General features: G+C 34.8%; 1 protein-coding gene across 7 annotated transcripts in view; it reads right to left on the minus strand.

Annotated features, from left to right (window-relative positions):
- Positions 1-13,620, minus strand: part of pcdh15b (protocadherin-related 15b) — a 314,610-nt gene that overhangs the window by 16,474 nt on the left and 284,516 nt on the right. For all 7 annotated transcript variants that reach the window (XM_088634838.1, XM_088634837.1, XM_088634840.1 and 4 more), the window contains 8 exons: positions 13,419-13,528; positions 12,198-12,338; positions 10,058-10,185; positions 7,477-7,692; positions 6,575-6,663; positions 5,103-5,279; positions 2,936-3,154; positions 1,059-1,169 (listed from right to left, as the gene is read on the minus strand). In XM_088634838.1, the coding sequence (XP_088490964.1) occupies positions 1,059-1,169; positions 2,936-3,154; positions 5,103-5,279; positions 6,575-6,663; positions 7,477-7,692; positions 10,058-10,185; positions 12,198-12,338; positions 13,419-13,528 (1,191 nt within the window). The remainder of the gene's footprint in view (positions 1-1,058; positions 1,170-2,935; positions 3,155-5,102; positions 5,280-6,574; positions 6,664-7,476; positions 7,693-10,057; positions 10,186-12,197; positions 12,339-13,418; positions 13,529-13,620) is intronic.

Here is a 13,620-nt window from a genome sequence, read left to right on the forward strand (position 1 = left end):
TCGAACAAAGTGAGATGGATTTTCACAGGCCTGTAAATTCTGTTTTCAGTCTGAGTAATTTATTTTCCAAATCCATCCAACGCTTGTGGCACACTTCACATCAAACTTGTGACACCTTCAATGCACTTGGAAAAAATCAATCAATAACTTCTAAAAAGATATGAAGCAGTTGTCTGAGCCTATATTTAGATTTGAATTTTGAAGCTTTATTATCTTAAATTAGCCTCAATAAAACCTTACAGTGCAGATACTCAAAAGAAATGAAATATCTCCACACTTGATCAAACCTAAAATGGTTGCACAGGAGAAACATACCATGAGAACTGAACAGAATAAACTACAGTATGCTGTATTTTGTAAATCTCTGTTCTCTGTTTAGTTTATTAGTGCTAAAAAGGCAACGGTCTTACTCTGTAGCTTTTGCCAAACCATTACAATAGCTCTTGATCGTTTTTGTATATAATTGCATGTGTAGTATTTACCATAGTCACAAAATGTCATTATTAGCCATACTATCATGTTGCATAGAATACTATTTACTTCTTATCTATACACTAAAACTATTTCATTACAGATTTTCTAAATTAAATGCTGCATTTATTCCAATTATACCAAAGTGGCATTAACTTCCCCTGTTCTACAGAGTCATGCTTGACATGTTTCTGTTCATTTATTTTTCCTTTTAATCCCAAGATACAATATTTCCTACCAAATTTAAAATCATATTTTACTTGAAGATGAAATCCAATTGGATTAATTGCACCATATCAGGCTGCACAAATCTGTTGAAGCATGGAAGACTGATAAATAAAAAAGGTGAAGAAAGTCACAGCCAAACTCATTTTCCAGCAAAAAAATGATTACATTGAAGAGAAGCACAGAGCAGTCTTGTTTACCTTTCGGATAAACTTTAAACTCTTATTATTTTTCCACAGGGCAAAATCCATTGTAGGAACAGAGGTCACTAATAACCATTTGACCTTTAATCTGAACACATAAATTGACTTGAGATTATATTCATAGATTTATAGAAATACACATTATGAAAAAGTACTTACATAGTGCTGTCCCCGAGCTCTTCGTATAGATTATTGGTGGCACCCCCTGCAGTTTTGCCTGCTGGCAGTGCCATCTGGATTCTTGCTGTCTTTGCACACTCTGCCTGTCGTCTTTAGTAATTGGAAAGAGAGATATATGAAACCCCAGGTATTGAAAGCAATGTCAGCATATTTTAAAGAAACTTACATGACAACCTAAATAAATAATTGACCATATATATTACCCATAATACCAAGCAGTTCAAGGATACCAAACCCACAGGTACATTTTTTTTTTACTTTTAGGCCTGTTTTTTTCTTCTATTTTCATGCAAACAATTAATTTACCAATCACATGAACAGCTAATTAATAATAATGTGGTAAAATAAGATTTTCAACCCAAAGGATCACAGAACATATACAGTCTCATTTGGGCAAATCTGTAAGGTTATAGATTTACCCAAATTACTTGCGGTTATGCAAATGTAATTTCTGCCAAACATGTGCCCACCAAATATTGAGTTCACAGGTCTGAATAGTTATGCAATGAACATGTTTCATTTTCTTTCTCTTCAGTTTTTTCTGACATTTACTGTAAATTATCTTGCCCTTAGAAGTCTTCAGTTTAACATTCAGGTTTTAAATCAAATATTAAGTTGAAAAAATGCACTGTATAAATGCTATAGAATAAGTAAAGGTTTATTCCATACTGAAAGGAAAAGAAGAAGGCTCCACAACTGAAACATTGTCTCTTTTCTTTTCCTTTCAGCATTGAAGAGACTTTTATCTTTTTCTCTTAGCAGCTTAGGCATGCTGACACAGCTACTGTACCTATTTGAACTTCTTCAATGCAATAACATACTGCATTCCAATAATGTATAATAATACTTACTCTTTAAACCTGATAATAGGCAAGGCAGAAACAGAAAAGAGGGAAGCAAATGTTAGTAGTTATTCAGAAATCTACAGTATATATATTTTACTAGATGGCTTACAGATGGCATAATTCATATTCTGAAAATGTAGTTTTTCATTTTCATGCATTTTATGGTTTTCTTCTTTAAAACTACAATTCCATTTTACACTGATTAGAGGAAATTCCACTACATAACAGATGGTGCTGACTGCTCAATCCACAAGGTGTAGTATTCCAACATAAATACAATTTTTTGAGAGACACCCACGGGCTTTTATTTAACATTCTAGGATTTAGCTCCATGTTTTCAAGCTTTTTCTCTTTAATACTATTAAGAACAAATAGTTTATTGTAATTAAAACAATATCCTCTGAACATGGCAGTACAATAGACAGAATGTTGCAGATTAAAATCCCACTATACTGTGAGTGGATCACCAAAAATGCCCTTTGTTTCATTCCCCAGGCTCTACAGAGCTAGTTGGCTCCACCTCCAAAAGTGTACATGCTCAGATTAGTACAACAATTGTGACCCATCTGCCATTTACACATTAATTCAAACAGCAGTGCTTAAATAAAGCCGGAACAGCAAAACCTAGTCATCCAGACAAATTCCTTCAGAGGATTCACGTTCCTCATTTTAAAGTCTGTTATCCTTCAAAAACAGCACTCTGTCTAACAGTCACTGGCATTTTTATGAGCATTCTCAACAAACAAACATCTCATTTTGCCTTATGCTGATTTGCTATCTGTTCCTGTTTATTAAAATCAAAATGTTGTAGCGTGTTTCTCAGCTACAGCATTCACAATATTCATACTTGTTAAAGCAAGGCATAAATTAATTTACTGAAGATGACCTCTTTTCTCTAAACTGCCTTTCTTACTATTTATGGAGAAAGACTAGTGCTTTTTTTTTGTGTATTTTCAAAAGTACGTAAATTCAGGTGTTTCTTCTAATATGTATATGAACGAATATACTCACTGTCTGTAGGTGACCATGACTATTAAAATAGCAGGGATACAACACAGAATTATGATAATAGCCAAGGCTAACAAAGCCCCTTCTGTGTAACCCACTGCTTGTGCTGCCTTCTTCACACTTGCTACTATGTCAGGCGTTCGTATTTCCAGAATACGCCCTCCCTGACCAAGGTAAGGCTGGAACTCTTTGTTAATATCCAGTAGCTTTCCATCCAGAAACCTTAAAGAAAAAGACACCAGTATAAGCAAATCCTTCTTTCCCAAATACAATATGAATTTCAAAACTGTTGCTACACAAATAGCACACTTTACTTGCAGGCTTTTAGGTTTTTGATCAATAATGTTCACACATTTATCATCAAAAGAGTGACACTTTCAGTACATGATAGGCAAATAAATTTGCAAAAGCACTCATGTTTTATAACTATTTGTTATATCTTTTAGCAGATACTCTATATCAAATAAATAAATAAAAGTGATACTATTGCTCCTAAATACTGCCAACAAGAAAGTTTCATCTTAAGCTATTTGGTAAACATTGAGAAAATGTGATTTTGCACTTCCAGTTAAAATAATTATGTGGGTAGAAAGTATATTTGTACACTTTACATTTTTACCAGAAGGAGAGATTACCATCTTATTTAATCAAGTTGACAGGCAATAAGAGGCCATTCTTATGCCTACTTTAATATTCTCCCAATGACATATAAACAAATAACAAACTCAGTGAGTTTGAAAAGAAAACCTTCACATGCAAAAAAAAAACAGTATTGTCATCAAAAGAACAGCATTTTGGATTCATAGATTTAGACATGATCGTGTTTGCTCAAGAAAAATGGTTGAAGTTTTATTTTTCATTATTTAATATCAATTGAAGATACTGCTGTTCCATGCTAAACACAGTTTATTGGGTTGCTGTATTGTTTTGATGATATTTGGCAATATGAAGAATACCGCCACTGCTTTACCGATGTGACTTTCATGTTGTCCCTTTCTGAAGAGTTCTCAAAAATAGGATTTTGAAGGTGACACAACAGTGTAGCACTCCACCCACATTTCCTGACTCTGTGAATGTACTATAAGTGTAAAGTAATTACAAAATCTAAAGTGAAACATGCAAGATATAAAGTAAGCTTTTCATTTAAAACCACCAGAGAAACGTTTTCTAATAATGTATCAGAAAAGCTATTATTACAGAAGAGACCTACCAGTTCATTTTCATCAGTGTCCTTTCTTCTTGGAATGCTGTCTTTGAGATAAAACGTCCATACTATGCTCTCAAGTAAAATCTCATGAAATTGCCTTCATTATAACATACACCTCATCATAGACTACACTACGCTGGAGGCCAAGGACAGTCCTTTAATACAGGGAGATTAGCAATGTGCTCACAAAGCATTTCTTCAAACTCAGAAGACAAGAGGGATTTTGTGTCCTATACTGTTGCAACTGGATTTTATTTTAGCCAGTATCTAACTATATTGACTGAATTACTTGTCCCAGGAAAAACGTAGTCAGTCATGACGTATTTTTTCCTCCTTGGAGACGCAAGGTGAAGAGGGACAGGTGGGGGTTTCACTAGTCTTCCGAGTGCCACACCAGGGACAGTGTGACACATCCTAGCCGTTATTCTTTTCTGAATGGCAGATCTAGAGCAGCTGCCAGGTGGTGGCACAAGGATAAACTCTGAGGGAATAGTCAGATATATTGTAAATGGATGGAAATAAAATGTTTGCAGACAAAGCAGCGATGTGCACTGTTGTGGAAGCAGATAAGACCAAACGCAGGACCCAAAATTTGTCAAAGAAGCCCTGCCTCCTTTTTTTATTATGAAAAGGACCAGTAAACTAGAAAGGACAGAATACAACAAGGCTGTTTAACATTAACTGGTACATTGGTAACTAATATGTTTGGATTTACATAGTGGCCAACTGTTCATGAACTAAAAGAAGAAATGCACTAATTTGGAAATAAGACTACATTGATATTAAACATTAACTACACATTCTGTTGAGGTTTGTTTCAATGTAAATATTTTTTGATTGCATACTTACCTCATAAATTATACTTAAGGGAAAACAGTAGCCAAAACAAAAATAAATTAACTAAAACATCTGTCAGTAGAAATCATAACTCTTAACCCTTGACAATGCTCAGAATGTGCTTACTTGAAAAGTTCTTGTCGTGAAATGGCCCTGTTAGTTAATGGGTCAATAGCATACACCATGAGGTCTGATTTGGAGTAATCCTCCTGCTCAAATCCATCCCCGAATCTTCGTGGTCCAATGGACTCCACAACCACTTTTGCCCCTGGAATCTGATCCTGGACATATCGTTCCAAAATCCTGTGTTTTGAATTAATGTTTGGAAAGAAAAATAACTTGGGAATAACTGGGAAGGTAGCACTTATTGTACATAAATACATTCAGATCCGATAATCATTGCCACATTGCAATATTATAATTTGCAAAACAGGTGCTTTGATAATTCCAAGAAAACATTTTGAGACATACTCTAGCATTGTCAATATTTCCCAAATGAAAGATAGGTTAGTGGTAGTTTCCACAATTTTGGATACATCAGCAACTACTTTGTGGAGTATCCTTTTTTAATCTTCAATATGGGAAACATAACACTCTACTGGAAAAATAAATAAAAGGTTATGTAAGAATGTTAGAATAATAAATCTTAAAATAAGAGTCTACAATGAAATAACTTCAAGAGTACTGTAAATGTTCTTGCCTATCAGCAAGCATCTACTACACTTCGAGTCTTCGTATCAGAAAAGGTGGGCACTATACACCAATTACCTGGCCTGAACTGGAATTTTTCTTTGCTATGCTGAAAAAACAATATTGAACTGAGATTGATGGTCTTACCCTTGGGAAGGGAAAACTCAGATAAACACAGCTGAGACCACAGCTCTAGCAGTTAATCTTAGAAGCCGTGTTTGGCTCAAAGTTAGAGGGAACTACTTCCCTCATGTTAACTCTGACACCGAACATCAGCATTGTCAGTAAAAAGGAGTCATTATGATGGACAGGAGCAAGCAATCTCACAGTGGCAATCTCAAATATCCCCTAAGGCCATATGACAGACAAATATGGGTCATGTGTAGAACTGATGATGGGAAAAAATAATTAGTGAAAGTTATGCAGCACATGCCTCCTTCACTGGATCACTGGAACCGATCTGAAAGCAATTTATCAATTTTACTGCCTAATTTAATGATAAAAAGCCTTGAAATATAATTTCACTCTTCTAGAGTCTCTTTTATATGAGATTTTTTCATAGGAGGCTGATTAAAATATTAAAAACATAAATATGCAGAATGTTCTTTCTACATTTGTCTTTATGGTAATCAAACAGCACAAGTCACTATTTGATCTTTGAAAGGTGAGGTTAATAAAAATAAATCTGAACACAAGCAAGTGGAACATCTGTTTGGCCCGATAGAGCATGTAGATTAATGGTGTTTAAGTATGTTTAATGTACAAATGTCAAAAATCAAAGTGTTTCTTCTGCAATTATTTACTACATATCAAAAGACTGCTTGGCATTCAAATTTTGTTAATGCCTTTGGCAATTTGGTATAATTAGGTTTCTATATGAATGTTTAAAGATAAAAGTGATTCATTACCCAATGAGCTGATCTTTGTTCTGTTCCACAACAGTAGGAGGAACATTTGAAACCACAACTTGCATATCCAGTTGATTGACCACAGATATCTAGAAATAAAGGAGAAAAACTCAATTGATTCTACTCTGCATGACATCCCCCTGGTACCAAACAACACAACAGTCATTGTCTTATCTGAAAACCATGTGCTTATTTAATGTATTCCAAATTCAATAGTACAATAAATATGGAAATCCTATTCTACACGGCTGCCTGGTCCCATATACAGCATCCATGAAATTAAATGTTCATCGGAAATTAACAAACTGCAAACTGTTGTGTGGTTTCACACAGTCACACCGAAAAACTGATTATGTTAACACAATGAGGCTCAGCCCAGGTATTTATGCTCATTTCCCACAATTGAATTAGCAGAGCAAATAGTATGTACAGTACATTGTATATCATATGAAGTACAAATACATTATAGGAAGCAACTGGATTTATGCACACATATATTTACTGATAATAAATTACATTAGGGGGTTCCGTAGTACATGTAATGATGGTATATGATACATCCAGAAAATAGTAGGAGAGGGAATTAATTCACTCTCCATGATCCCCGTCCTTTCTTTTCATGCTTGAGCCTGAATTGAAGGGTGCTAAATGTTGTCTTGTTTCTGTGATAAGAGTCAAATGGCTTGAGACCTGAGCTGGCTTGGAAGCTAAGCTGAAACATTTGAAAATGAAACAGCAGGTAATATTAAAACAGCTGTGCCTATTGGCAGCAAACACGGCATCATCTTGTGTTGTAAATGGCAGCTGAGTTCTACAGTATGTTTGCTCTCAACACAGCCAAAAAAATATAAATAGTTTTAGTTAACAGAAAGCTCAAAGATTTTTCTGAGAGGGATACTTACAACTACTTGTGCACTGCTGCTTAAACCTGCTCCATAGTTGTCTGTGGCAATGACTTCAAATTTAAAATAGGACCTCCGCATGTTTCTGTACATGATTGCTGTTTTAATGACGCCTGTGTATGCCTCAATCACAAAGCCATCCTTGCCATCATTTGATGGCGGTATAATCAATCTGTACTGCATTGCGCTGTAATTCCCAGTGTCCTTGTCCGTGGCCTGTGAAACAGAAAAAAACAAGTTGAAAATGTTTTTTAAAGAAAGAAAAAGTATTTACCAGTACAGCTGAAACCCATTTTTCTTACATTTACATTTTTGCAACTTTTTCAGCAGAGGGAGTCTTTGAGCTACTAAAGCTTAGTGGAAAGTCTGATACTTCCTCTATTTCTTAGCCAACTTGAACATCCAAAGCTCTACTCTGCAGTGACATTGATTTATAACACTTTTTAGGCCTGAAACAGTGCACGCTAAAAGGCAAAAAGATAGCAGCGTGCACCGCACAACCTCTGTCACAAACACAAAGGAGGTATTTTTTTTGTGACGATGTTACTAATGCTTGCTAGGCTTCAGACTTTACAATTCAAATGAGAAAAGGCACCCCAGCCTAATTTTAATATACTGTAGACACTTGCAAGTGCTCAAACTTAGATTATTCACATAAATTCATTTTAGTTTCAACAAATGGATAATAATTATGTTCAGAGGAAAACTGTTTGGATCTGAGAAAACTAGGAAAACCAGTTATACAAATCTAAAGCTGTCATCAGATGTCAACTTGTGAATATAATACATGGTTTTGCATTCCATTACACATCAGATAAAATAATAAAAATAAGACACAACAAAATACTGTGCAGTTAGCAGGTTTAACTACAGTAAATTTTATTGGCTAGGTAAACAATATTTCTGGATAAAACAAAAATGACTTCATTGCTTTGGACATTGAATACCAGGTAAGGAAATATCTGCATGATAACAGAACTTTACAGTAAATATTCATAAAGAGTGCGGACTTAATAAAGAGTGAGCACCAACATAACGGGAATACTGGGTTTTCAAAAATATAAGATAGCACATAACAGAAGGAAACTAACTCATTCAGGGCTTTTCTAGGTTTTAGCAATTATACAGAAGGAAAATGGATGGTCTCATGAATTGGATTAAGTTAATTTCTAATAAAACATATCCTGAGTATTCTTATATAGTTAGGAAGACTGATTTTATACCCCCTTTTCTTGAAGAAAAACAATGTGCAAATAAAAATAAATTCTTCAAAAGAAAAATCAATTTATGGCACAGGTGACAAGCATGTATACATTCAGTACTGTATACTGTATACTGTATAATGTCATCAATAAATCATAATAAATCAATGTTTCTGCAGTATTCAAAGCCATAGTATTACAATTTGTCTTCCCTTTTTGATACAGTACTATACTGTTTCAATTGAATCTTTTTCTGAAACTACTTTGAAGAAGGATTTAAAGTAGATTAGCTTAATCTGGGAGCTGCTGAGCTGCTTTTTGTGAATCCATATAAAGATCTGTAATGTATTTTCATTAATTCGGCAAGTATTAGACATTGAAAATACGTGATAAACTGCGCTAAACACTGTGAACAAAATTCAAAAGCTTATAAGTTAACAATAGGAAAGAGTGAAATCCAGCTGTTATACGCCACCCCTTGAGCATCTGCACGCCTTGACAAATAAGACAAAATGCTGCTAGTCAGAAAATAATTGTATATCTTTTGAATAGTGTTGTAAGAAGAGGGAAATTGTTTATTAGGAAATTGTGTGCATTTCCATTTTTGTTTAACTTCCAGTGTCTGCTGCTGTGTGGCAGAGCTGATATAACACTTTCTCTACAGGCATCTCAATCCAAAGCTCCATGTTAACCAATTCAACATTCATTTTCAACGAGTCATCTTAAACTTTAAAGATTAAAGCTGTTGCCCAGGATCATGACTATCACCAGGTAACATTTATAATAGCTACCGTAACTATTTGCTAGGAAAAAATACCAAGAACTACTTCATTATTGATACCTCTGGGACCACAGCCTTCATAATAATTGACATCTACAGTATGTTTAACACAATGATGAAACGTTCTCTGGCTAAAGTGACTATTAGCGTTTTCAGACAGTGCTGAAACATGGAAATTCTTAAATGAAGTTTGGGAGGGACAACGACAACCAAGGCTTTTGCCCAAGCTGTTCTAAATCATAATTATTCCCAATGTCATTTCTCGAAGCTATATAAACAAATCATATGTAAATATCTTTTTTTTTGCCTTTTGTCCCAGGCATCCCTCCTCCATCCCTCCTCCACCTTCGTATTTGCAGCTGCTCCTTGGGTAATCTTCATTTTGCATCAGAGTTCCCAGCCTGCCAGAGTCAAATCTCACCATACCTTAATATGCAACAAACATTTTCAAATGCAGCAGATTCATGGGTGTCGTTATTCCTCATTAAATACTCATCAATTAAGCAATTATATCTATGAATCTGGAGAAAGACTATATGGGATGGCTTGTTTTGTCCTGTTATTAATGAAAGACAAGACCAATTATCCTCTTACTTACTTGGACTTTCAATACAGAGGTAAATGTCCTTGCATCTTCTGCCACTCCGCCAAGGTAGAGTTTCTTCGTAAAAACTGGAGGGTGATCATTTTCATCTTGGACCTCAATAAACACTTTTGCCGTGTTGCCTGGTAAAACAGTGATATAACACTGATGATAAAAATGTGTGTATACATATTTAAAATATAACATAAATTATGTTTTCGTTTTGACCACTTATTGACAATTTCTATAATTGTCACTTTTATTTCTGTTACCAACACTGACTTGCAATTTATGTTTCATGCATGTATTGATATACTGATTCACATTCATACATACAGTATGGACACTTTCATGACCGCCTGTAATATAAAAGGCAGAGTCATCAGAACTAAGCCAGTGAATGCGTAATGGGAACGCCAAATACACAAACCTATTTATCACATAACCAAATGCTTTGCCAAAGATACAATGTAGGGCGTTACAAAATATCTCCACACATTTTTGTTCTTCCTGCTGCCATCCTAATGGGATGTAAAATGGTGTACTTTAAATAAAATACCAGATAATGAAGTAGAAACCTCCACATTTTGATATGCAAACCTCAATTAGAAACAAAATTAAGAACATAAAAAAGGTTACAGATGTGAGGAGGCTAGTTGGCTGATTGGGCTCATTTGATTGCAACTGTCTTATTGACCCAAAGATCTCTTCCAGCCATTTCTTGAAAGATCTTGAAAGGAAATCAGCTCTTACAGCATACTCAGGCAGTTTGTTTCAGACCCCCATAAAGATAATTTGTTCAACAAAGTGTACTCTAATCAGTGCAGGGACACTCTGGCCCAGCATGGCGCTGCAATAATAGAGTGGTTCTTTAACAAAAAGTTTTCATGCAGCCACCTCCTGTGGAACAAATTAAGTGTCCATCAACATTGAAGAATAAGATTCTTCCCACTGGTAATAGCAGTCATATGTTCTAGAACATGGTTTGATTTGATCAGGTTATATACTGTAGTGTACTTTTTTTACAAAACTTTTTTTGTTGCAAACCAAAGAACAGCTTAAAGATGTTTGTTTTGGAAATATGAGCTGTAAGATTACCTAAACATGAAATATACAGTACCTGTTCTGTTATTATAAAAACAATACTCACATTGCACACTCTTGCCAGTACTGATGTGTATACATTCATCTGATTTAAATTTAAATATTTGAACAATCAAAATACAAACAATAGGATGCATATAAAAGGTTGAAAGAACTGAACATTTATATTTTAGAACAGAGAAGCCTTTAAGAGCATCTAATAAAAGTATTTAAATTCCTCAAAGGCAAAGTCAACTCAATTGACTTCTTCAGAATCAACAATGAAACATGAACCAGAAGACACAAGCAGAAACTACAGTATGTGGAAGTGCATTTAAAACTGAGAACTGGAGGCACATCTTTACACAAAGGACTGTGGGAGTAGGGAGCAAGCTACCCAGCTATATTGGTGAAGACAACAGCCTGACTTCTTTCATTAAGATCCTTGGATCAATTAGTTAGTAAATACCAAACTGACTAGATGGGCTGAATGACCTCCTCTTGTAACCTTTCTTATGTTCATATATTCTTATAAAAGTCATAAACCAAACTGCTTTAATTGCAGGGTAGAAAGCCAGTAAGGCAACTGTAGTTAATCCTATGCTTTTATTTATAGAATAATGATTGGTTAAAATGTGCATTAAGAAGACATATTTAAAAATAACTTTGTTGTGTTAAATTGATTGTAACCATTACTTCTGCTCAATTAAGAACAAATAAACTGAATTTGGCTAATAAGGCCATGACAGTCTTAATCTGCTAAATCATGCCTGTTAGTGCCTGATGTTTTAAATCTATTAATATTTAAAAACAGCATGAGCCTTCTAATTAATTTCTCCATAATAAGAAAATAAATTCAATGAATGAGCATTTTTGCGTTTTTAAAAAACAGGAGAGGGAAAATAATGTATTGGTATGAGTTCCATATCCGTTAGATGAACAAGACATGAAAAACAGAGATCACAGTTTTGAAGTGCTGTGTTCTTCATTTGCTCATCGTTTGGCTTTAACAATATTCTATACAACCAATATATTGCAGAATGCTTTTCAACACTTGTGACTGAAAGCTTACTTTTTGAGGGAACACGCAGATTGGACCTCACTACTTGCATAGAGTCAGCCTGCACACGTAAGATGTAGCTGGTGTTGGTTTCGTAGTCTAAAAGCTTCCTGGTGGAGATGACTCCTGTGCTGTTATTAATGGTAAATTCACCTGAGAAAAACACATGGCATTATAACAAATACAAGTAGTTCAGGTGGGGAGCTGCATCAGCATGCGTAGTCTGCAAAGGAACAAGTAATAGGTTTATTCCACGTTGAAAAGCGAAGAGAGAAAACACAACGTTTCGGCTGTAAAGCCTTCTTCATGTGTGAGCCATCATTTCAGCATGGAATAAACCTATTACTTGTTCCTTTGTATAACAAATACAATACTCTTTAAAGATGTGCCTGCTTGGAGAAAATGACAATTGTTATTCTTCAATTTGCAGAAAACATACTATATGCAGTTGTGTGTGAACACAAATAGTGGCAGGCTTTGAAAATGCACAGAAACTGAAATAATGCATTTCCATGCTTTGTATTCGCAGAAGTGTACTTTAATATATGCATCACTGTGATGTTTTGAGGTACACTAGTTTTAAGCCAAAATTCCTTCATATTTCCACTTCTGTGAGCACTGAGTGAGTTTATACAGTATGTGGGTGGTTTAGGATCACATGGTGGCTTAGTTTGCAGACAACAAATGCACAACACTAATTGTGAATGTTTTTCATATCAACAATAAACTTTGAATGCACATTTAATTCTTCATGTTTTCCAAGCCAGGATTAATTCAGGAACATTTTTATTCATATTGTGATCCTATTTTTATTCACATGTGATCCAACCTTCTTTTAGAACATATTTGTTTTGAGCAAAGCAGCAATCTCATTTTCGCATCTTGATTAGATACCTTGAGAGACACTTTGTGTGCAGTGTGTGTGACCATTGCATTAAATTAGATTATATCGCCTTGTTATCTATTAATGCTTTAACATAATCATTGAAGCAAGCTCCCTCTAGTGTGAAGAGACGCAGGGCAAAAAAAGCTCTGGAAATTATGTAAAAAGTACTTTTGAAAATGCCACAGCTTCTTAATAGAATTTGAGAAGAAAGACGTTAATTTATATCAGTCTTTTTGAGTAATTAACAAATCAGTTTGGTGTTCAGCAAGATTAAATTACAAATGAGTCCTCACTGTAATGTATAATTGTAACATAGCCTATTGATTAAGCATGTTTTATTCACTTACCGCCTTCATTCCCTGCGACGATGGAGTAGACAATGGTTTGGTTTATAGCAGCTGCCAGTATCACACCAACCACTGTTCCAATGGGAGCGTTTTCACTCACAGGAGGTGGCCTGTGTACATGTTTAAAAAAAGACAAAAATTCCATTAATAGAACATTTGTATGCAAAGATATGTACTCTGGCATTCTGACAAGAGCTATGCA

The sequence above is a fragment of the Lepisosteus platostomus genome, chromosome 6 (assembly GCF_059453375.1).
Source record: "Lepisosteus platostomus isolate fLepPlt1 chromosome 6, fLepPlt1.hap1, whole genome shotgun sequence".
NCBI classification, from domain to species: Eukaryota; Metazoa; Chordata; class Actinopteri; order Semionotiformes; family Lepisosteidae; genus Lepisosteus; species Lepisosteus platostomus.